Here is a 25,242-nt window from a genome sequence, read left to right as displayed (position 1 = left end):
TTAATCACATCCTTCCTATAGCAGTGACCAGAAGTGCATGCAACACTCCAAGTGCGGTCTAACCAATGTTTTGTACAACTGTTGGATTAAAAAGACAACAGTTAAAAGTTAACACTGTTTAAAAGAAGTATTTTACCCAGTGCTTCAAAGGTCTCGTGTTGAGGTTCTTTATGGCTTTCAAGCTCTTCATCAGACTTGAGGCTCTGCAACAGAGAATGACCACAATAAATTCAGAACTAGCTAAACTGTGGGGAGTCTCACAGAGGGAGGACACTCAGCAAATGATCCACCTCAGGGTTGAGGTGGTGGGACCCATCACCACCAACTCCAGACAACTACAATGGAACCCCCTCACCGTCTCTATTCACGCAATGATCACAATGACCTCCAAGTCTCAATTAATACAGATGTTCACCACGAGGCAGCACAGTGCAGTGGTCAGGGTAGGAGGTTAGTGAGGACATAATGTGATCACTGAAAATCATAGAACCTTGCAGCGTTGACAAAAATGTTCTGTTTGATTTATTGAAAGGGCTATGGAAGTTATTCCCCTTTCCGACAAAATTATCCATCCATTTAACTAACCCAAACATTTATTATCCATTAGTGGGATGGGGATGACATTGGCAAGGCCAGCATATACTGCCAGCATCAAATACCCTTTACAGTGTAGTATAGTTGGAATTGCACTCATCCAGTGAGTGAAGAGTATTGCATTACCCTGCTGTCTTGTGTCTTGTAGATGGAAAAATGGCTTTGGCTGTCAGGAGGCAAGTTTTTCACTACAGGACACAGCCTCTGACCTGCTCTTGTAGTCACAGTATTTATGTGGCTGGTCCAGTTAAGTTTCTGGTCAACAGTTACTCCTCGGACATTGATAACGGGGAACTGATAATGCCATTACAAGAACAAGGAACTTGAATCTGCTCCTCCCAAGATGACTGCTGGACTCAACTCCATTTTCCTCTTTTCCTTATCTGTTTCCACCTATCACACACCAGCCTTTGTCTCAAAACTCCCCCCTCCTGGCTCCATCTGCCCACCATCCTCCACCTCACCTGATTCTACCTATCACCTACCAGCCCATCTCACCCCTCCCTCTCACTCCTATATACCGGTTACCCTCTCAGTCCTGATGCAGGGTCACGACACTAAATTTTGACCATCCCTTTGCCTCCACAGATGCTGTTTGACCTGCTGAGATCTTCCAGCAGTTACTTTTTTGCTCCACTTTCCTACTATTCCCCAAAATCCTCAACTCACTTACAGTCCAAAAATCTGTCCTAGATAATACATAAAGGCTGTTGAAAGTCAAGAGGAGATGGTTAGATTCTTCTTGGAGATGGTCATCGTCTGGCACTTTTGTGGAGCAAATGCAACTTACCAGGCCATGACTTGGTCTTCCTGCATGCAGGAATGAGCTGCTTCATTTGCTGAGGAGTTAAGCACTGGGCAATCTCTACACTCCTTCAATTAAGGCTCTTGTCAATCCTGACCTTTGCCCCACCACCATGCCTTCAGCTGAGTTGGTGCCAACCTCTGGATCTCCTTCTCTAAATCTCTCCACCTTTCCATGTGCTTGTTCTTTTTAAAGACATTCCCTCAACACCTACTTCAATGACCAAGTTTTTAGTCACCTTTGCTAATATTTCCTTGACAAGTGTGTTGTGAAGTGCTTTAAGGGTGACACAGAGGTCAGCATTGTTGTCTCTCCACTTTAGTGACCAGGTTCAATGTTGACCTCCAGTGCTAACTGTATGGAGTTTGCACATTCTCCCTGCATTTTCCCTGGGTGCTCCAGTTTCCTCCCACATCCCAAATATGTGATAGTAGGTTAACAGGTCACTGTAAATTAATCCTAGTGTAGGTGGATGGCAGCATTAATGGAAATGTAGGTAGGATACAAGGAAAATTAGTGGTGGGATAGGAATGCTCGTGACCCAGCATAGACTCAGTGGGCCACATGGCCTTCATCTATATCATATGTAAATTGGGATGTTTAATTACATTAAACAAATAACAGGTGCTGTTATTTTCTTAACCAGTGTTAGGTGGAGAGCTGGCCAATATCTCAGTTCCAGATTGATAGCCTGTGACTATCTATTAACAGCAGGTGAAGAAAGGATTGGGCTGCAAAGGATGAGCTAAGTAACATTTATGGTCAAACTTAACATGTGAGCAAAGAGAGTGTGGCCAGTCCTCCCAAATGGTTTTCCAGAGTAAATTCACAATAGGCCTACAGGCATGCCACAGTGGTAACCCCCTCACCTCCAGGCGCAGGTTCAAGTTACACTCCAGTGGCTTTAAGAACAAATAAAAGTTAACATGTCAGTGCAGTACTGAGGGAGAGCTGCTTTGTCAGATATGGCATCTTCAATCAGACGTTAAACCATGCTGCCACCTGGTGACTACAAAAGAATCTAGTGCATTGCAACTGAGTATCTTCTCAGCTGGGGGTTGGTCAAACAAGAAAATTAAATGGGATTAATACAGCTTTAAAGTTGCACAACTAGACAAAATTGGAAAATGAACTGCACAGAAAATATTGAGGAGGTTGAGCAAAAACATGGTCAGATTCAAAAGCAGACTTTAAGAACCACCTTAAAAAGGAAAAAGATGAACATCGCAGGTTAGGGCTAGACAACTAAAGGCACCGTCACCAAGGTGGAATGCAGGAGGTTCGGGGTGCACAAGAGGTCAGGTGCAGAATTTTAGGAGAAACTACGTGGCCAGAGGAAGTTACAGATAAACGGAGGGGTGAAAACAATGCTTTTGAATGCAAATATAAGTTTTGTATATTCAAGGTGTTACTGGACCAGAAATGAAACTGAGTAAGTAGGGATAAAGATGAAAGCGACTGTGCAGAAAAGCAAAAAAAATGTAGATAACCGTAATGAAAATAGAAAATGTTAGAAACATTCAGCAAGTCAGGCAGCAGTTTCTGTTTTTATTTCAGATTTCCAGCATCTTCAGTTTTGCCCATTCATGGACATGGAAATTGGATATAAAAATAGGAAATGCTGGAGATACCCAACAGGTCAGACAGTGTCCACAGAGAGAGAAACAGTCAACGTTTTAGATCAACAAACTGTCAGAGTTCTGATGAAGGGTCATCAACATGAAACTTTTTCGTTCCCTTTTTCTCTCTCCTCCCTCTACAGATGCTGCCTGACTCGCTGAGTATCTCCAGCATTTCTTGTTTCAATGAAGTTCAGGATACAGACTGTTACAGAGGACGCAATATGGGAGACCAGCCAAATGAAGGTAGAAAAATAAACCAGACAAACCTCTACACTTTCAAGAGATGTTGAGCGTCTCAACTGACTTCTTTTGGTGGTTTGCACGAAGGGCTCAGCCTTAAAGTGAAACGGCTCCTCCAAGTCACCTGTAGTATCGACCTCCTCAGAATCAAGGAATTCTGGCAAGGACCGACGGCCATATCGTTTTGATCCCCTGACGTACTTTGGCTCAACCTCCTCTAGGATTGCTGAAAATAGTGAATATCCAAACTCAGCTACAACAAAACCTTTCCCCAATCACTCTTAAAGAAAAATCAGAGAATAAATGTACATATTTGAGCAATTGCAAGGAATTAGAAGAGACTTCCTAACTTAAAATGGAGTTATGTTACATTTTTAACCACATAATCAAACTAGACTGCAGTAAACCAAAAGGACTTTAAGTAGGAAATCTACTTAAAATAATATCCATTTTACATTCTAAATGGTCATATTAAAACAGCAAAATAAACTAAGTCAACAACCCAGTCCACACTGACCAATATACTACCCTCAGAAAGTTCTTGACTCCATTTATTTATTATACAGGAGGCCATTCATCCCATCACATTCCTGCTAGCTCCAAGTAGAGCAAAACCATTAGTTCACTCCCCTTCTCCTTATTTCTCTCTAGCCCTGCAATTCATTCTCCCTCACATTCCCATCAACTCTCCCTAGATTCCACCACCCACCTACACTTAGGGGCAATTTACAGTGGCCAATTAACCTACTAATCCGCACATCTTTGAGACGAGAGGAAACCACAGCACCCAGAGGAAACCCATGAAGTCACAGGACAACATGCACATTCTAAGCAAATTACATCCAAAGTCAGAATCGAACCCGAGTGATTGAAGTTCTGAGGCAGACTCTGGCTATCTACCCCATCTATGCCTCTCATGATCTTATATATCTCTGTCAGGTCACCTCTCAGTCTCTTTTGCTCCAGGGAAAATAAGCCTAGCCTATCCAATCACTCTCCGTAACTAAAGTTCTCCAATCCAGGCAATATCCTAGTGAATCTCCTCTGTACTCTCTCCAGCTCAATCACATCCTTCCTATAGTGTGGTGACCAGAACTACACAAAATACTCCAAGTGCTCTCTAACAGTGTTTTGTAATATTTCAACATAACATTCCAACTCTTATATTCAATGCCCCGACCTATGAAGGCAAATATGCCATATGCCTTCTTCACCACCCTGTCGCATTGTGTTGCCACTTTCATGGAATAATGCACTTAGATCCCTGGGTCTCTCTGTTCATCAACATTCCTCAGTGCCCTACCATTAAGGTACATGTCCTACCCCTATTTGACTTCCCAAAATGCATCACCTCTCACTTGTCAGGATTAAATTCCATCTGCCAATGCTCTGCCAAACTTTCCATCTTATCCATATCCAAGGTTATTAAAGGCACTGAATAAATGCAAGTTCTTTATAATGGAAGGTACTGCAAAAAATGCATACTAAATATGGTAATGCTTTTATACTTTCTTTTTTTACATATAGCCTAATCGCTTTATATACTGTATATTTAGATAGTAGCATCTCAAACATTTGAATCATACATTTGAAACTCTGCAGAATGATACGGAAGGTAATTTTTCTTTCCTTGGGATCATCGACTCCTATCTGCATACAGCTTAGCAGAAGCTGGATATCAGGTAAAATCTCAAGGGGGCTGACATTGCCTCCTTTATCACCCATTCCCAGTCATGTCTAGATGCTGGGCACAGGCATCTTGAATGGCTGTGATACACGTGATGAGAGTGTTTACTGCCGAGTTTGATACCAGTAACTTGCCAGACTGCATCAACAACATTGGCAAAGGACTGGAGTCACAAGGAGGGCGGGTGAGCCAGCTGAGATTTTACAAGAGGTCAGCAGTTTCTTTGACTGATATCAGCTTTTTATTTCCCGTTACATACAGTGGCATACAAAAGTTTGGGCACCCCTGGTCAAATTCTGTTACTGTGAATAGCTAAGCAAGTAAAAGATGACCTGATTTCTAAAAGGCATGAAGTTAAAGATGACACATTTCTTTAATATTTTAAGCAAGATTACTTTTTTATTTCCATTTTTTACAGTTTCAAAATAACAAGAAAGGAAAAGGGCCCGAAGCAAAAGTTTGGGCACCCTGCATGGTCAGTACTTAGTAACACCCCCTTTGGCAAGTATCACAGCTTGTAAATGCTTTCTGTAGCCAGCTAAGAGTCTTTCAATTCTTGTTTGGGGCATTTTCGCCCATTCTTCCTTGCAAAAGTCTTCTAGTTCTGTGAGATTCTTGGGCTGTCTTGCATGCACTGCTCTTTTGAGGTCTATCCACAGATTTTCAATGATGTTTAGGTCGGGGGACTGTGAGGGCCATGGCAAAACCTTCAGCTTGTGCCTATTGAGATAGTCCATTGTGGATTTTGAGGTGTGTTTAGGATCGTTATCCTATTGTAGAAGCCACCCTCTTCGTCTTCAGCTTTTTTACAGACAGTGTGATGTTTGCTTCCAGAATTTGCTGGTATTTAATTGAATTCATTCTTCCCTCTACCAGTGAAATGTTCCCCGTGCCACTGGCTGCAACACAAGCCCAAAGCATGATCGATCCACCCCCGTGCTTAACAGTTGGAGAAGTGTTCTTTTCATGAAATTCTGCACCTTTTTTTTTCCAAACATACCTTTGCTCATTGCAGCCAAAAGGTTCTATTTTAACTTCATCAGTCCAAAGGACTTGTTTCCAAAATGCATCAGGCTTGTTTAGATGTTCCTTTGCAAACTTCTGATGCTGAATTTTGTGGTGAGGATGCAGGAATGGTTGTCTTCTGATGACTTTTCCATGAAGGTCATATTTGTGCAGGTGTCGCTGCAGAGCAGAACAGTGCACCACCACTCCAGAGTCTGCAAATCTTCCTGAAGGTCTTCTGCAGTCAAATGGGGGTTTTGATTTGCCTTTCTAGCAATCCTACGAACAGTTCTCTTGGAAAGTCTTCTTGATCTTCCAGACCTCAACTTGACCTCCACCATTCCTGTTAATAGCTATTTCTTAATTACATTACGAACTGAGGAAACGGCTACCTGAAAACGCTTTGCTATCTTCTTATAGCCTTCTCCTGCTTTGTGGGCATCATTTATTTTAATTTTCAGAGTGCTAGGCAGCTGCTTAGAGGAGCCCATAGCTGCTCATTGTTGGGACAAGGTTTGAGGAGTCAGGGTATTTATAAAGATTTGAAATTTGCATCACCTGGCCTTTCCTAACGATGACTGTGAACAAACCATAGCCCTAACACGCTAATGAAGGTCTGAGACCTTGGTAAAAGTTATCTGAGAGCTCAAATCTCTTGGGGTGCCCAAACTTTTGCATGGTGCTCCTTTCCTTTTTTTCACGCTAAAAATTGTACAAAACAAAAGTAATACACTAATCTTGCTTAAAATGTTGAAAAGAATGTTTCATCTTTAACTTTATGACTTTTGGAGATCAATTCATCTTCTACTCACTTAACTATTCACAGTAACAGAAATTTTGACCGGGGTGCCCAAACTTTTGCATGCCACTGTATGGATCAAGTGCTGGCAAATGGGATTAGTGTAGACAAGTACTTGGTGGTCAGCATAGACATGGTGGGCTGAAGGGCCTGCTCCTGCACTGTGCGTCTCTATGATCTTTTTCCTGGACTATCAGGGTAGAATTTGAATTCTGCAGCCAATGAGGTCCTGAAACAGTGAAACCTAGGAAAAACGCAAGGTCAGTGCGTACACTCCACAAACTGCAACACCATGCTGAGATAATCTAATTTACTGGATGTTGTTTAAGGGATAAACATCATAAAGAATGATTTTTGAGCCAGTGTTGTGGGGTCATTTGCATCCACCCAAATGGGCAGAGAACTCCTCGGTCTTATTTGAAGACCACACTTCCAAAAGTGCAGCACTCCCACATTACAGCACAAGATCGTCAGCCTTGATGATGTGCTGGGAAAAGACACAAACTCAGTCTCCTGATTCAAGGCCATGAATGACAACACCTGAGCTAAAACTGGCTCCATAAACATAGAAAGTGGACAAAAAGTGATCAAGCTTATTGCCTGCAAGGCCAAGATCACAGATCAGGAGATCCTTCCTAGCAGCATAAGATTGTTTCACACCATACAGTATCCACCAGGCTTTCAAGGGTATGGGTTACCTTTTGTATTTAAAGCCAAGAACTAGACAAACTAACATTTTAATTGCTCCAATTTATTCTACTTCAAACAGAAGTTGTCTGTAATCTCACAGACCAGGAACTGTACAGGAAATACAGACTGCGTCAGCTGTAATTATGATTTAAAAATAAATAATGTGCAGCAGGAGTCAGAAGCAATCTGGTAGCAGAACAAGATATAATGCTGAATGACATAGTAAAAGGGAAGCAGTAAACTCTTCTTAAAAAATAATCCACTTTAACAGCCCAAACTCAAATACTTTATACAAGCTAATTACTTCCCCGATTGTTACTGACTTGCAATCATTCTATATGAATTCTTAGCTTTAACCATTGCCTGACAGAAAGCTGCCACTAAGTGAGCAACAATGGTTTTAACAGCCATATCGACAATGCTCTCACAGCCCTCAGCTTCCCTTCGTTTTACACTGAAATGTGTATAAATTTGGCCATCACTTCTTCTGCTCTATCCACCCTCAGGGGCCACATTCACCTCTTTAATCGCCAAGAGAGAACATCAGTTGAGCTGCTCCTAATACGCCTCTTAGCCCAACAGGACAAACAACCCCTACCTAACCACAGACATTTGATAGCCTTGTCACTTCTTCCCAAAGTCACCATTATTGGCTGGATCTAACTCCCTGCACCCTAGCCCCATTCCCAGAAAGTTGCATGGCCATCCAACTATCCTTCCCAATCTCCCATTTTAGTTTATGTTATAAATGGTTCCCTCAACTATCCTCCTTTTCCTTCAAAGCCGCTCATTATTCCCTCTCCAAAAAAAACCCTCATCTCAGATCTTTCACTTCCTGCTCCACCCAAGCTCGCTTTCCAATCCAAGTTCATTCTTCCAGATCCACAAATCATCTCTCCCACAACAGTTCGAATCAAGTTTCCAACCTTTGCACAGCACCAAAGTGACATTCCCTTCACTGCATCGTTCTTCCTCATACTTTCTATAAGCAGTCAGCCACACATCTTCTCCGGTGTTCTCCAGGATGGTACATTGAACTAGGAGCAGGAGCAGACCATTTCTCCACTCAAGCTTGCTCTGCCATTCAATGGCTGATAAAACAGTAAATTCAATGTCATATTTTCACCTATCCCTAGTAACCCTTCACCCCCTTGCTTATCAAGAATCGAACTATCTCTTAAACTTTACAGGTTTTAGATCAAGGGTGAAAGATTTAAAAGGGACATCAGGGCAGCTTCTTCACACAAAGGGTGGTGCGTATTTGGAATGAGCTGCCAGAAATAGTGGTTGAGGCGGGCACATCAGCAACATTTAAAAGCTATCTAGATAAGTACATGGATAGGAGAGGTTTAGAGGGCTATGGGCAAAAAGTGGGCAGATGGGACTAGCTCACTGGGCAACACAGTCGGCATGGACAAGTTGGGCCATAGGGCCCGTTTCCATGCTATATGATGCTATGAATCTATGACTCTACCTTAAAAATGATCAAAGATGCTGTTACCATGCCCCTTCAGGAAGAGAGTTTCAAAGACACAACCCTCCAAGATTACTTTTGCTTGGTTCCATTCCTACTTAGTTAACTACAGCCAGCCTATTACTGGCAATGGTTTCCTACCCCTCCCCCAAACCACCATGACAGGTGCCCACCAAGGACACATCACTGGTTCCTCTCTCGGCACTGCCCACCTCCTAGCTCCCCTTTCTTGTCCATGTGTCCTTCACAAACATGCAGAAATGCTGTAGGTACAGTCATTCTAACCCAGTGGTTATTCTCTACAGCCCATCCAGCTGAATGGTTGACGCAAATTCAGGATAGCAAATCTCCTCCAGTTAATTGTTAAAAAGACCAAAGAAACAGTCCTTGGTCCTCCCCCACTATCTTCTCGGAACCAAAGCCCACCTGCCCAATGACCATCTCGCGAAGACCTGGGCCTTTCATAACTTTGGTGGGCTATTCAAACTTCAGTTGAGCTTCTAAACCCAACATCCTCTCCATCATCATTCCACATCTCCCCATCCCCAGGTCCCCTGTGACTTCATGAAATACTGCAAGATATCTGTCTACATCAAAAGGTGCTAACTCAAAGCCATTCTTCTTATAAACTACAATTTAGCCACCTACTTGAAAACTTTAATTCCAGATAGGTAATGACTCAGTAAACCATTTATTCATTGACAAAGTAGAATGGGAATCGTCTTTTATTTGATGTGAGTAGCCAAAGGGGATTTCAGCATGACAAGCTGGAATCATTATTCGATCTTCAGCTATTAAAGCAAGCAACATGAAAAAAATCTTTCCAAAAAGGTACTTGTACAAATCTGCAGGTTGCAGTAGGAAATCAAATGAAAAGATCATGGTTCCTATTCCTATTATATCAATGGTTTCTGTAATGTGATTCAAGTGTCTCCAAGTGAGGAGGTTATGGTTTCAAGCGCGGGTTTAAGATTTAAACATTGTAAGAATTTGACCTATGTAAATATTTAAATTCTTCTGGTTAAGTAATTACACGAATGACCAGCTCTAATATTATTTTAGGGAATACCAGGTGATGGATCTGTGGAACGAGCTGCCAAAGTGGTAGAGGCAGGTATATTTACAATGTTTAAAAGACATTTAGACAGGTACATAGACAGAAAAGGTTTAAAGGGCTATGGGCCAAATGCAGACAAATGGGGTTAGCTCAGGTAGGCACCTTGGTTGGCATGGACATGTTGAGCTGAAGGGCCCATTTCCATGGTGTGCAATTCTTGACTCTTTTGTGGCTCTATTAGGTGGTTACAATATTTATACATCCTATTTTATCATAAAGGTGCCAAACTTTAAAGTTTACAGAATTATTCACCTTTAGTTTCCAAAGCCATTCTTCTTTGAATGGACAAAGAGAGAGAAATAACCTGTACCTCGAATGTCCTAAATTCTTACACGCATGATAAATTATGTGGGGCTTCAGTCACCAGCTAAAAAAAATGCAGCCTGTTTTGGGCATAAGAAGAGAATCAAACAGCCCGTCTGTTTCTTGTAGTTGTACCTTGAGCAACAAATTCCACAGATGAATCTCTTCCATCCAAATCATCAGAATTAGGTTCAGCAACTCAGCCAGAGGATTGCATCTTCTGCAATGCAGTGATGCTACAATCCTGCACCGATGTATTAACTTAGGTGATTCCCTCAATCTTGGATGGAAACCACAGCCTTTTCATTCAATGTATGAGCCGTACAATACAAGCCATGGAATATGAGCCAACAGTTGATTAGAATGAAAAGAGGTGGAAGGAACCACAACACCAAGCATCACCAGATTATTGTGCCATAATGAGGGAAAATTTAAAAAAAAGTTGCTTTGGCATTCAATTAAAAAAGAACACAACTTATATTTGGATTCCAGCTTTCCCAAACTCAGTTCATCCAAAAGTGCTTTACAGCCAATGCAGTATTTCTGAAGTACAGATGCTTTAGCAGCAAAGGGTACAAAAAACACCCAATTTATGCACAAGGTTGCACAGACAGCTATACAATAATGGACGGATAACCTAATTTCAGCAATGCCTACAAGGATAAATATCGACCTGGACAGCAAGAAGTAGCAGCATTTAAGTAGTCTTGTAGTTATTTCCACTGGAAACTGCTGACAGGGCACGAGTTTGAGATCCATTCTAAAAAGCATGGAGAAGCAACAAAAAAAAATGCAGATGATGAAAGTCTGAAAAAGAAATAGACAATACTGAAAACACTCAGCAAGTCAGGCAGCATCACGAGCATGAAATATTGATTCCATTTTTCTCTCCACAGACACTGCCCGACCAGATGAGTATTTCCAGCATTCTTGATTTATGGATGAGGTACGTGTTTGAGTACTGGTTTGTAATGTGATTATATGATTATCTCCTATGACAGTCTTTCGTCTTAGGTAGGGAATGAGGACTGAAAGTAGTTCTATTGTCCATTGCAGAACTTGCATGTGTTAATTCTTAAAGATAAGGTTTGTACAGATCACTTCCCAAATGCAAAGTTCCAGGCAAAGGGAGGGATGTAGGAGTCAGAAAGACAATATAATAATATCAGATTCTCCGAAAAAATACTTGGATGGATCTGTTGACTCATATTCTCAGGTCTTTTCTTCTTGCTATAATAATAATTGTAAGAGCATTTCCATAGCTAAGGAGACCCACTGTTACCTTGAGGATAAATTTTTTAAAAATACTGATTCATTCACTCTGTACTGGAAAGAGTACTTACGTGGTTCTAAATAACTGCTCTCATCTTCTGAGGTACTAAGGTCGACAGCAGTAGATAATACAGCAACAAAACCTTCTTTAAACTCCTCAAAATTCACCTGCAAGTTTCAACAGCATCAGTTACTTTGAGAAAGTAAGAGCAAGGGCAACAAGTTACTTGCGGTCATCCCTTCATCCCTCTGGGCTGCAAGCTCTGGAATTCCTGAATGAAACTTCTCCAGCAATCCACCCCTCTCTAAGGATCTCCCAAGAATCTATATGCCCTGAGATTTCCTTACATAGTTCAGTGTTTTGTTTGATAATGGTCCCGTGAACCACATGACATTTTGCATCACTGAAAGGTACTACATTAATACCATTATCGTTGAAAGAGCAGGAAAGAGGGGCTAATTGGTAGCTCTTAGAAAAGAACTTGTGCAGGCACAATGGGCCAACTATTCTCATTTGGTGTTACAAGATTCTTTGATTCTTCTCCAGTGAGCGAACACTCAAGTCTTCACCTCTACCACAATAGACACAGAGCATCAACTCTAACCATCTAGAGCCAAGTTACAAAAGGGTATTAACTGCCCCCCTCCCTTTCTATGGGCTTCAATCTTAGGTAAACAACTGTCTTGAACTGAAAATACATAAATTTTCTCCTTATGAATGTTAGTTTAATAACAAAAAAAAATCCAGATTTGAAACCCTATCATATTAATAGTGTTGTGTTTTACGGTTTCATTAATTCTAGTAACATCTGAACAAGCATAAAATTAGGCACACTGCGTTTTGAAAAAATAAAAGCCAAATTCTACCAAGCCTAATCTTATTAGGCGGACATTTACAATTTAGTTGTATGTTGCACTGATGGACAAGTCACCCTCTTTTATCAGACTCTCCCAAAAGTATCTAGAAAGTAAACTTGTACACCAGGTTTTACGATATTACAAATGGGATCCATGTGCAAAAAAAAATCACAATAGCACTAACGTAGTCAGGAGAACACACACCAGTCCCCATTGAGGGGTCAGTAGTGGAAAGGGTGAGCAGCTTTAAGTTCCTGGGTGTCAACATCTCGGAGGATCTATCCTGAGCCCAACAAATTGATGCAATCATGAAGAAGGCACACCAGCAGCTCTACTTCATTGGGAGTTTGAGGAAATTTGGTATGTCATCAAAGACTCTTGCAAATTTCTATAGATGTACGTTGGAGGGCATGCTGAGTGGTTGCATCAAAGCCTGGTATGGAGGCTCCAACGCACAGGATCGCAAAAGGCTGCAGAGGGTTGTAGACTCAGCCATCTCCATCATGGGCACAATCCTCCCCACTGTCGACAACATCTTCGAGAGGAGGTGCCTCAAGAAGGCAGCATCCATCATTGAGGACCCTCACCATCTGGGACATGCCCTCTTCTCGTTACTACCATCAGGGATGTGGTACAGGAGCCTGAAGACCCACACTCAACAATTCAGAAACAGCTTCTTCCCCTCTGCCATCAGATTTCTGAACAGTCCATGAACACTACCTCGTTATTCCTTTTTTTGCACTATTATTTATTTGTAATTTATAGTAATTTTATATCTTTGCACTGTACTACTGCTGCAAAGCAAGTAATTTCACGTCATGTAAGACAATGATAATAAACCTGATTCTGATACTACACCAGTGGGACTCACATTATGCATTTAAACACAGTGCAAAGTTATCTCATGTTTACATGCAGGTGGGCCTTACCCTGGCATGAAGATTGCTGCCCAAAAGTGTCTGCAGTAGGAGAGGGATCTGGGCCTCCAGGTGAAGCTTTTGGCACAGTTCAGTCAATTCCTCCTGGTCGAGGTATCCTGTCCCTGTGGTATCGCAGCTATCAAACACATCCTTCAGCTGAGACACATACTTTTTCTGTTCTGCTTCATCCATCCCATAGCACCACCCACCTGTTGAAGAGTTTGCAAGAACAGTGAAAATACTGTTTTAAAAAAAACAAGAACAAGTGAGATCATTGAACCAATGCACTGCGATTTAAAAACAGATTAATAGAGAACATAGAATTCCCAAATTAGGGAGGTGGAGGAAAACAGGGTTATCAGAAAGGGAAATTCTTTGGTGCTATCTGCTGCATTCCAGACAATTTGGGAGCAGATTTAAAAAAAACTTGGCAACTTCCAACAAAATGATTAGCTTTCAGCTTAAACCTCAAGGTTAAGTGTGCAGAATTAAAACAACAATCAGGGCAGAGAGTTCTGGGTCTACAACACCACCTGCTGAGCATGGATTACACAGATAATATTGTTCTGGGGTTGCAAGGCAAAGAGGAGGTGGGGGACATTTGGGGTATGAATCTTTACAGGGGAGATCTGCTTTTCAATAAAGAAAATCAGGGAGCCATTTTAAAATATTAAATAAATGGTTTAAGATATAAAAACTTTGAATGATTAAGTTTGTGGTTCTCATTATTCCATCCTGGTAACAGTGAAAAATATGAAATTTTACCTTCACACGTCCAAAGCTATTAATTTCAAACTATGCACTTTAAGTGGATGGGCGATGCACAAGAACACAAACCCTACAGGAAATCCACAAAAATTGAAAGGAAGGGAAACAAGTTTTTCCCAACTTCCAGAAGCACTTGGAAAAAGACACCAAAGCAATTATCATTCAATTTATTTCCCTTTTCCTGCCTTCCAGTGGGCAGCAGTGGACTTCTATCATTCCAGTGACCATTCCTCAATGTGAAACATGATGGCGTTAATGATCTATACACAGCAGATTTAGCACATGCAGTCGTGGATTGACTAGCACAAATGTTGGAGAGTGATCAAAAATGGGGGCCACGGTTAGTTTCCTGCTCCCAAGCCACTGGTCACTGATACCAATTACACATCCTCGTTACTGCCCTAGGAAATACCTAGTGTACCATCCATTTGCAATCAAATGAGGGGCATTGCATACCGGTTGGGCCCAGTATCACACACCATGCAGCATAGTTTACACCCCTTCAGCCTGCAATCTACTGCCTTTATGAGATGGACACCTTCCCACTGCACAAGAGCTGCACCACTGAGTTCACCACCCACAAAAGGAAAAACAGGAACCTTGTTGGATGTTTCTAAATTTTTGTTTGTTAAACCCTTCAGAACCAGGAGGAGCTGGCCATTCTGCCCTCCAGGCTGCTCTGCCATTCAACAGGATCATGGCTGGTTCCAATCACCCAGCTGGAGAGCCACCTTTTGTTGGAGATGTTAACCCTAGGCCCGGTCTGCCCTTTCATATGGAATGCAGCATCCAATTTGGAGAAATCAAGCTCCCACAAACAGCAGCATAAAAAGTACATTAGCATTAACTCAGTTTCTCTCTCCATAGAGGCTGCCTGACCAGTTATATATTTCCAGCACTTTTGTTGTTATTCCAATGGCAGCATAAATGGTCAAGATTATATAGTATTTTCCTGACTACCTAAATCCAAGAAAAGCACTGACCCTTGATAACTTAATTTCCTTTCTGAAGGTGAAGGTGAAGGTGAGTTTTGATAAGATATTTATTTATTAGTCACATGTACGTCGAAACACACAGTGAAATTTGTCTTTTTGCGTTACTGAGAAGGTGCTGGGGGCAGCCCGCAAGTGTCGCCGCTCTTCCAGCACCAACATAGCCTGCCCACAGCTCCTAACCTGTACGGCTTTGGAATGTGGGAGGACAGCAAAGCACCCAGAGGAAACCCACCCAAGCACACACACACATTATATATCAAGCACGCGCGCGCACACACATATATATAAATACATATCTATATATATCTATACACACACACACATATATATATATATATATATATATATATATATATATATATATATATATATGTAATATATATACACACACACACATATATACGTATATATATATATAAAAATAAAACTAGTTAACCTAAAACTTACTTTGGCACCCACTGCTAGACCAGAGCAGAAATCTCTCTCCCAGCCAGACCAGTGCTAAGCGCAAAGTCTAGCACCATTCTTGATCTCTGGATAGTCCACTCGCAGTCAGCATTATAATGATAGAAACATAAGAGCAAATTTGCACACAGTCCCCAAACAGCAACGTGATAGTGACTGGTGATGTGGAATCACGATTAAATAATTGACTTGGACATTGGGGAGAAGTCCCTTCTTCAACTTAACGCCATGGGATCTTTAATGTTTGCCTGAGGGGTCAACTTCAGTTCTAATATCTCAGACAAAAGACAACACCTCTAACTGTGCTGCAACTTTCAGTACTGCAGTCCCTGATCATTTCTAAAACAGCTCTTACCAACATGAAGGCTAAATCTTAACCACAGAAAAACACATTGTGCCGGTTGCACTTAGACTGCATTTCCATTCGTAGTACAACAGTCTGGATCAAACAAGTGTGATGATCCTGTGGATCTGTGCACTCACGAGGTCAGCCACGTAGCACCGAGAGTGTCAGAGCCCTCCAGAACCCTCTCCTGTGGTGTCCAGTCAACACTGTTTGCCATGAGATGGATTGCATTTGATGATCTGTGCTGGCAACGTCAATAGTCTGTGAGCAGACAGAGCCAGGGTCCAGAACACTGGGGTCAGGAATGTGGCCAGAATCAGGATCCAGGGTGCTTGTATATTTCAGTTTGTGGGGAAGCTGAAACGTACATAGAAGTTGTTCCAGCCATGGAGGGGTTGACCACTGTACATCATTGCAGCCCTAGTGTCATTGCCTGTGGCCTGAGTGGTAGCTACATCTCTTTGTTATTCACGGGAGATCCATGCCCCCATCCCTCATGAGGAATGAGGACGGCGTAAATAATTACATGTACTGTGGTTATTGTTCACAAGTAACACTATTTGACTGACCATCTTATTTTTATCCCTGTGACTTTCCAGTTCTTTGGTCCTCCCCTCAGCTGTAACACAGTCCCCTAGCCACTAAGCATTCAATACAGATCTAAAGCAATGGTGGCAGGCTATTCCACCATGGAGTGCATTGCAGCTGACTAAGCCAATCTTCAATCACTAAGTGCAGCAGAGGACAGTGATCGAGAGCTGGAAATTCCAAGCTGATCTTACACCAAGGGTTGTTTAAGACCCTACTTTTTAAATCAAAACTGACCACTTAGTCCAGCTCAAAACCCAGATCTAAATGTGAACATTTTTGGTATGAACAGCAAAGTCGTTTGTCGTCTTAAAGGAAAGAAAGATCAGGCAATTTTAACTCTTAGCCCCAGGCACATTATTAACATTACTAATCCACTGAGCAATTTGGCAATTCTTCGCTGGCCAACACAGTCATATGTTTTGTCAAAATATAATAGTAGCCAATTGACTGGGCAACTGGCAAGACCACTTCACCCCACCTAAATGCCACTGCTGTCAACCAATTCCTAACAACAAGCACATTCTTTATAGAAAACATTCCACAGTCAGATTCATAATCACCTTTCAGCTGGGAGACAGGAAATTAACAAGTACAAAGTTTTGCCCTTTAAGACACTATCGCTAAAAGGAAATTTTTGTGTTAAAAAATTACTTTTAGGCATATTGTCTTGGGGACAATATTTTTTCTTTTTTCATTTGGTACTTACTAATTATTTGCTTTTTTTCTTAAATAGTTCTTTTTTAGATTGTTGTAAGTGTAATGAGCTAACATTGGAAAAGGCGCAAATTTTGAAAAAATACTGCAGATGCTGGAAATCTGAAATAAAAACAGAAACTGCTGGGAACACACATCAGATCAGGCAGCAGTTGTGGAAAAAGAGAGTTATCGTTTTAGATAAAAGATCCTTTTTCATTTCAGAAGGGTCCTCAACCTGAAGTACTCTGTCTCCAGCACTTTCTGTTTTCCATTATATTTTATTTAAGCACAATGCTACTGGTTTTGCAGTACAGTAAACACAATTTAAAAGTTTAAATTTTCAGGTTAATAATGGGCAGGCACAGTAGTGTAGCGGTTAGCGTAACGCTTTACAGCACCAGAGACGTGGGTTCAATTCCGGCCACTGTCTGTAAGGAGTTTGTACGTTCTCCTTGTGTCTGCACGGGTTTCCTCTGGGTGCTCCAGTTTCCTCCCACATTCCAGAAAGACATACAGGTTAGGAAGTTGTGGGCATGCTACGTCGGCACCGGAAGCATGGCAACACTTGCGGCTGCCCCCAGAACACTACGCAAAAGATTCATTTCACTGTGTGTTTCAATGTACATGTGACTAATAAAGATATCTCATCTCTTATCTTTGCACTATTAAATTAGTCTTTTCCCATATGTAGAATCATCTCACTCTTACCTACAATCCATAACTAACTTACAAAATTTCAAGAATATTGTGATGTTAAGTATGGAAGAGATTCTTTGTGGCAGGATACATAGAAGAACAACTTACGTTTGTATAATGCTTTTAATGCTTCAAGATATCCTGAGACAGTTCACTGGAGTGCTATCATTTAGAATTTGTCACTGAGTTTTTTTAAAAGGAGGTATTATGGCAGGTGACCAAAAACTTGGTCAAAGATTTTAATGAGAATTTCGAATGGAAGAGAGCCATTGAGAAAGAAAAGTTGAGAGGGGGCTTAGGACCTCAATGAGAGAGCGATTAAAATCAGAAAATTGCAAGATGCCATCTGCTACATCTCACAGAAAAATTTCCAGTCAATCACTCAACTATGCTGAATGTGCCAACAGAGCCAAGGTCAACAGTACTACAACCACCATCAGAAGGAGGTAAGTGTACCCATTTCTATCCAAGTTTTCTTCTCTTCACTGAAAAATCACCCACAACACTTTAAGGGGAATGACTGGGATGCTCCAACAAGCAATACAAAGTTAAAAACACAGATGTTCTGGATATGTATTTAATTCTGGTTTATGGGAACAAATTTTCTTCTGCATTTCCTACATTACGACAGTGAATACAATTCAAATTTATCTCACCGGCTGTTAGGCACTTTGAGATATCATGGGATAGGGAAAGGCATCATATAACTGGGAGGATTTATTTTCCTTTAGCATTGAGTTAAGTGTTTTCAGACATACTTTCTGCAGCTGCCTCACAGGAACTCACAGCTCTGTTTTTAGTTTTGCCACTGCACCACACATCTTGTGTCAATCAATACTTTTAATCTTTGCCTGCACGTCAAGTAACTTTCTCCCTTTCCATAGTTCCACACGACATCTGCTATCACTGGCTGAGGGCACCAATCCATTCTTCTTTCTTGACAATGACTGCCAAAACCAGCGGAGCAAGAGAGACCCAAGTCCATCCTTGAACAACATTCTTGTACTTGCCTCAAACATGGGGACGCGGGACGGTAATAGTGGGCAGGATTTTAGGTTAAATTCTTTACACTATACTGCATCTTAGGGCAAAGTAACCAAGTCCAGATAACATCAGATAACTAAGCACACAGAGGAACAATAACATCTTTCAGCTATATGGACTCTCTTGTATTGGGCGGCACAGTGATGCAGAGCTAATATTAATGCCGCACAGCTCTAGTAGATTCCATTCTGATCTTCAGGTGCTGTCTGTGTGGAGCTTGAAGTTTTTCCCTGTGGTCGCATGGGTCACCAGGGTGCTCCAGTTTCCTCCCACATCCTGACAGCATGCTGCTTGTAGATTGAGTGCCCACTGTAAATTATCCCTTGGGGTAAGTGGGCAACAGGAGAATCAGGGGGGAGTTGATGGGCTTGTAAGAGAGAATAGGTTATAGGGAAATAGGTGAGGGAATGGGATTGTTCTAAGAGCCAACATAGATCAGTGGGCTGACTGGCCTCCTTCTAAGTTGCAAAGAAACTGCCAGCATGCCAAGGGGGGGGAGACATTAGAACAGATGACTAAAAGCTTTGTCAACGATGCATCTTAAAGAGCATCTTTCTTTCTTTCTTTTTCGATATTTTTATTAATTTCAAATAAGAAGTACAAAATGCATGAAACAAAGGGAAAAAAAGAAAATGTTACAAAATAGGTTGTATTGAATCACACTAGAAATCACAATGCTTCATATTAATAAACAAAAAAGATATCAATTAATATTGACAAGTTGGAATAATTTTATTATTAAAAAAATCTAACCCCACAACCAAAACCAAAGCTGTTTAGTAACATCCTAAAGATATAGTAGTATTGGCCAATATGTGTACATTAAGCACCAAATCAGTGGTCTTGAAATTAGTTCAAAAAAGGTCCCCATAATATTTGAAAGTTCAGAATAAATCCAGAAATAGAGCAACGGATCTTCTCTAAATTTAGGTATGACATAACATCCCGTAACCATTGAGCATGAGTGGGGAGGAGTAGTTTCCTTCCACTTAAGCAATACAGCCCTCCTGGCTATAAGAGAAATGAAGGCCAATATGTGTAAGTCGGAAGTCTCCAGAATTATATCTTTTTCTCCAACAATCCCGAATAATCCAGTTAAAGGATTTGGCATAAAATTTATTTTAAAAAGTACGGAAAAAGTTTGAAATACCTCTATCCAGAATTTTTCCAGACTTGGACGTGACCAAAACATATGAATTAAAGAAGCCTCTCCATTATTGCATTTGTCACAATAAGGAGATATATCCAAATAGAAACGCAATAACTTGTCTTTGGACAAGTGAGCTCTATGGACCACTTTAAATTGAAGGAGAGAATGACGTGCACATAATTATGAAGTATTAACCAGTTTAAAAATTTGATTCCAAGTTTCCTCAGAAATTGAAATCTGCAGATCCTGTTCCCAAGCGTTTTTAATTTTGTCTAAAGGGACCTTATTCGTTCCTGGTAATCTACCATAAATCTTAGATATTGAAGCATCATAAAAAGGCTTCAAATTAAAAATTACATCTAATAAGTTCTTATCAGGACTTATAGGGAAGGTATGTACTTGAGATCGGAGAAAATCTCTAATTTGCAAATATCGAAAAAAGTGAGTTTTTGGCAAATTATATTTAGTTGACAATTGTTCAAACGTTAAGAAATTTCCTCCAACAAACAGATCCTGAAAACGAGTAATACCCAATCTATCCCATTCTTTAAAAACTATGTCAGTCATAGAAGGTTTAAAGAAAAAATTAGCAAAAATGGGACTAGAGAAAGAAAATCTCAATAAACGATAGTATTTTCTAAATTGTAACCAAATCCTCAAAGCATGTTTAACTACCAAATTATCAGTTAATTTATTTATTGATAAAGGAAGTGAAGAGCCAAGCAAAGAAATAATAGAAAATTTTTTAACAGAAATAACTTCCAAAGAAACCCATACTGGACAGGCCTCATGATTAATATAATGTAACCAAAAAGTAAGATTTCATATATTGACTGCCCAGTAATAAAACCTAAAGTTGAGTAAAGCAAAGCCTCCATTATTTTTAGCTTTCTGAAAACGAACTTTATTTAATCTAGGATGTTTATTTTCCCATAAGGGAGCATCTTAAATGAGGGTTGCAAGGTGCAAGGTTTAAGCAAAAGGATTCCAATGCTTTCCTTTAAGGGTTTTACCTCCAAAACTACCAAAGATGAGTGAAGGGAGTGGGGTGTCGGGGGGGGGGTGCGGGAAAGAGGGGGCTACACAAGATATCATTCAGAACACAAAACCAGCGAGTTGTACAGCAGCAGGAGATTAGAACTAGGGAGGGACGAGGTCATGGAGCAGTTTGAACTAAAGGATGAGAGTTTTTATACACTGAATAAATTCAAGTATAATTCCAAATTTCTGATGTATATCAGAAATACTGTAGTCCCATTTTATTCTTCATTTACATTATGAATCAATACAAAATTCAAAATCTTCAACTGAGTACCTTTCAATTTGATAAATATTAGTCAACTAACACATAACTGCAAACTATTATACTAGCAAGTCTGTTCATTCATTGTATCAGAACGTGTTTAATAATTCTGACAAAAAGACATTTTATTTAAAAATCAGTTTGCAGAAATCAACGAGTGTTTAAATACTTGCTAAAAGTTCTAAAGTATTTTCAGTCATGTGTCAAGATTCACAATCATTATCTAGGTTTTTGTATTGTATTTCTTTCCTGAAGTTTTATTTTCCGTAAAAGAAACATGCAGAGACTTGTACATTCTCGCCAAGATTCTTAACTATTTTACTACTGAAGGCACAATTGGGATTAGAAGGTTAAAGCCATCGGAAAAAGAGGTGTGGGTGTTTCTTTATATAAATTTAGATCAAGATATCCTACATGTTGTTTGTACCACTCAGATAAGCCCGATATACACAGAGGAAACCAAAACAGGAAAAATAAGAAAAGATACATTAAAAAACTTGATTCCAAAAAATGTAGAAAATCAAAATCATGATTTCAGAATATTGGTGCACTTTAAAAAGAGAAATTTCACTCCTTAAAAGCAAGGTGCATGAATGCAAACTTCACTCTTCGTAACAAAAAGCCCATTGACAAGTAAGAGAAACATAATTTCTTTGAGGCATGCGAGATCCGAGAACATAAATTTTACTAGCATGTCAGCACAGCGACGTGTGTTCGTATATTGTGTAACAAGAACTATTTTGCAAGACTTGGCAACTTGGCACTTTATTTAGCAGTACATTTATCACTTACAGATCTACAGAGAATTGCTGGAACCACAAGCACAAACAGGTCTGCAAGTACACATGAGCTGATAAAGACTTTTTTTCCCTAAATATATTAGTACAGTTTCTCCTTGCCTTTTGATTGTCTGGAAAGAATTGCAGCATTTAGCAAAAATTCTAACTATTCCAGTAACAGGAGACATAAATTATTCCCAATACAGGAATTTGATAAACTGGGTACATTTATACTCCCACTTGTGATTAAACGTTATGTAGCTTTATGGAGCACCGGATCCATACAAAAGTGGCAGTAATAATTCAGGAGCACATCAAATAGCGCTTCGCATCTCACACAAAAAAAGTGGGGTATGATTCCAGTCTGGAGGGCAACGGGGAATGCTACATTACTCTTCCTTAAAAGTAGCTGGATGTATTGGGATGGTAGAGGTGGGGTTTATGTTTATGGTTTATTATTATTGTCATGTGTACGGAGATACAGTGAAAAACTTGTTTGCGTACCATCCAGGCACATCATGCCACATACAAATACATCGAGGAAGTAAAAGAAAAGAGAATATAGTGTAGCAGCTACAGAGAAAGTGCAGTGCAGTTAAACAAATTTGAAGTACAAGGGGCACGACGATCAAGAATTCATCAAGAAAATTGAACCTCAGAAGAAAGTCCCTTGTGAGTGACTCCAAAGCTAAAGGAACATATGTGGAAGTTGGTTCAGAACAAGTCACAACAAACCCGTTGCCCGTCTCCTTCAAGACTGGATCCCTGATTCATCTCAACAAACCCAAGCGCCACAACGTGTTGCACAGATGGAGAAATGGGACATACCATCGCCCGCCATTAGAAACCCAATGAGGTGAAAGACGCAGGGAATCAGTGAGGTACATCCAACCCCAAAACATAAAATGCATTTGGAATAAAAAAATACTTTTTTAAAAAATCAAGATTTAAAGTCCAAACCTCGTGCAGAACAATGGGCAGTAAAAACCTCTTTAAATCATTTTTTAATGGCAGCGTGGACAACGCTTCACCATGGGAACCAAACCGACTCTCTCAAAGCGAGCCCAGAAGTAGAGTTGGACTATTTTATATATTATTATTCATAATTTAAAGTGCAAGTGAAAGCAGAGTACGAGGAAAGCTAACTTAAAAATATAATTAAAATTAAAATTACCTTTTTCCCCCTACTTTATTAATGAAAACTCTGTCTCTCCTTCATGTCGTGCCGGGAGGTTCTCACGGCTCCGTTGTATCCAGCGGGTGGCGGGACGACCAGGTTTTGCGGAGCGACGCTTTGTTACAATTTAGCAGCTGAGCGTTGCGCTTCACCATTCAATCAAACCGAGGTTGTCACCTCTGAACTCCAACAAGTCTAAACCACCTCTCTCTCTCCTTCCCACGTCCTTCTCCTCCACTGCAGAAACCAGACCAGTCCTGTACATTCATCCTCCTAAAACTGCCCTTTCCTGATTGCAACCCCTGCTGGAGTGGAGGAATAACCCTTGCAAATTTATTGATACTTCATATGTGGAATTTTCATTTATAATATTTGGGACTGGCTTCCACGAATAAATGTAATGCAAGTCTTTTTTTTCAATCAGGGTCCTATTTGTTACTATAATAATATTAATGTAAATTAATTTGCAATGTGAAACTGTTTGTTAATATATGCACTACTTCAATGTATTTTAACTGTTTCCAAATTAATTGGTAGATTGGTTTATTATTGTCACATGTACTGAGGTACAGTGAAAAAAATTGTTTTGCATTCCATCCATAATTTCATTGCAACAGTGCATTGAGGTAGTAAGGGGGAAAACAATAACAAAATGCAGAATAAAGTGTTACAGTTACAGAGAAAGTGCAGTGCAGGCAGACAATAAGGTGCAAGCCATGGCAAGGTAGATTGTGAGGTCAAGAATCCATCTTATTGTACTAGGGTACTGTTCAATAGTCTTATAACAGCAGGATAAAAGCGGGATAGAGCCTGGTGGTACGTGCTTTCAGGCTTTTGTATCCTCTGCTCAATGGGAGAGGGGAGAAGAGAGAATTCTGATCATCAGAAACTCATAGGGACAGAGGCAAAGGTCTGTGACAATAAGAGCTGTCAGAAAGCCATCAGTGCAATCCAGGGGCAGGCATCAAGATGCACTTCCTGAGGCATAGTCTGTATTCACAGACTGGTCCACTATGGAGACAGGTACAGCATGGCTCTGGGAAATCAAGAGCTGCAAGGCCTCAAAAGGTAAGTGCAACTCCCAGACTAGTGCAGGGTATGTGTTCAAAGCATGGACCACTTAACTTTTGGTTCAGACTGATTCTTTCTGCATGACATCTTAGGTGTATGCGTAAATTCACTTGCATTTATATCAGGTTGTTCACACCTCCTTCAGAAAATCCCAAAGCACTTTACAGTCAATGGAATATCGGTGCAGGAAAAGTCATGAGTTAAAGGAGTTCAAGTTCCAGACTTTGGAGCTTGAACAACAGCTTACGTCACTTCAGTCAATCTGCGAGGCTGATAATACAGATGGATAGCATTGATAGACAGATAGATAATATATATGGCTAGATAGGTGGTGCAGGAGAAAGAATCCTGGGGCTTTGAGACCAATCATATGGAAGGTTTGCACTGTTGAGGACAGATTACACCTCAACAGAGCTGGTGCTAGTGTCCTTGCAGGAAAGTTGGCTAGGGTTGTGGAGGTGGTTAAGTGACAGTAAACCAACAGTGACTAACTTTAAAGAATTAATACACAGTTTACAAGATATATACATCCTTTCAAGGCAAAAAAAAGGTTCAGCCATGGCTATCAAGATAGTATGATATCCAAGGGAAAGATTTATAATGTTGCCAAAACAGCAGTAAGCCTGAGGATTGGAATTTTTTCAGCAAAAGAGGACTAAGGCATTGATAGGGGAAAGGGGAATGCAAGAGTAGTAAGAAACATAAAACCAAACTGTAAGTGCTTGTAAAAGGGAAAAGATTAGCGAAAGTTAGTGTGAGACTCAGGCAGACGAAG

At 40.5% G+C, this 25,242-nt stretch overlaps 1 protein-coding gene across 3 annotated transcripts in view; it reads right to left on the bottom strand.

Annotated features, from left to right (window-relative positions):
* Positions 1-23,546, bottom strand: part of ninl (ninein-like) — a 96,720-nt gene extending 73,174 nt beyond the window's left edge. For all 3 annotated transcript variants that reach the window (XM_052010931.1, XM_052010932.1, XM_052010933.1), the window contains exons 1-5: positions 23,394-23,546; positions 13,396-13,595; positions 11,680-11,776; positions 3,288-3,487; positions 137-203 (exon numbers count right to left, since the gene is read on the bottom strand). In XM_052010931.1, the coding sequence (XP_051866891.1) occupies positions 137-203; positions 3,288-3,487; positions 11,680-11,776; positions 13,396-13,578 (547 nt within the window). In that variant the 5' untranslated portion in view covers positions 13,579-13,595; positions 23,394-23,546. The remainder of the gene's footprint in view (positions 1-136; positions 204-3,287; positions 3,488-11,679; positions 11,777-13,395; positions 13,596-23,393) is intronic.
* Between the last annotated feature and the right edge of the window lie 1,696 nt (positions 23,547-25,242).

The sequence above is a fragment of the Pristis pectinata genome, chromosome 3, assembly GCF_009764475.1.
Source record: "Pristis pectinata isolate sPriPec2 chromosome 3, sPriPec2.1.pri, whole genome shotgun sequence".
In the NCBI taxonomy this organism is placed as follows: Eukaryota; Metazoa; Chordata; class Chondrichthyes; order Rhinopristiformes; family Pristidae; genus Pristis; species Pristis pectinata.
This window is presented reverse-complemented; position numbering and strand designations above follow the sequence as displayed.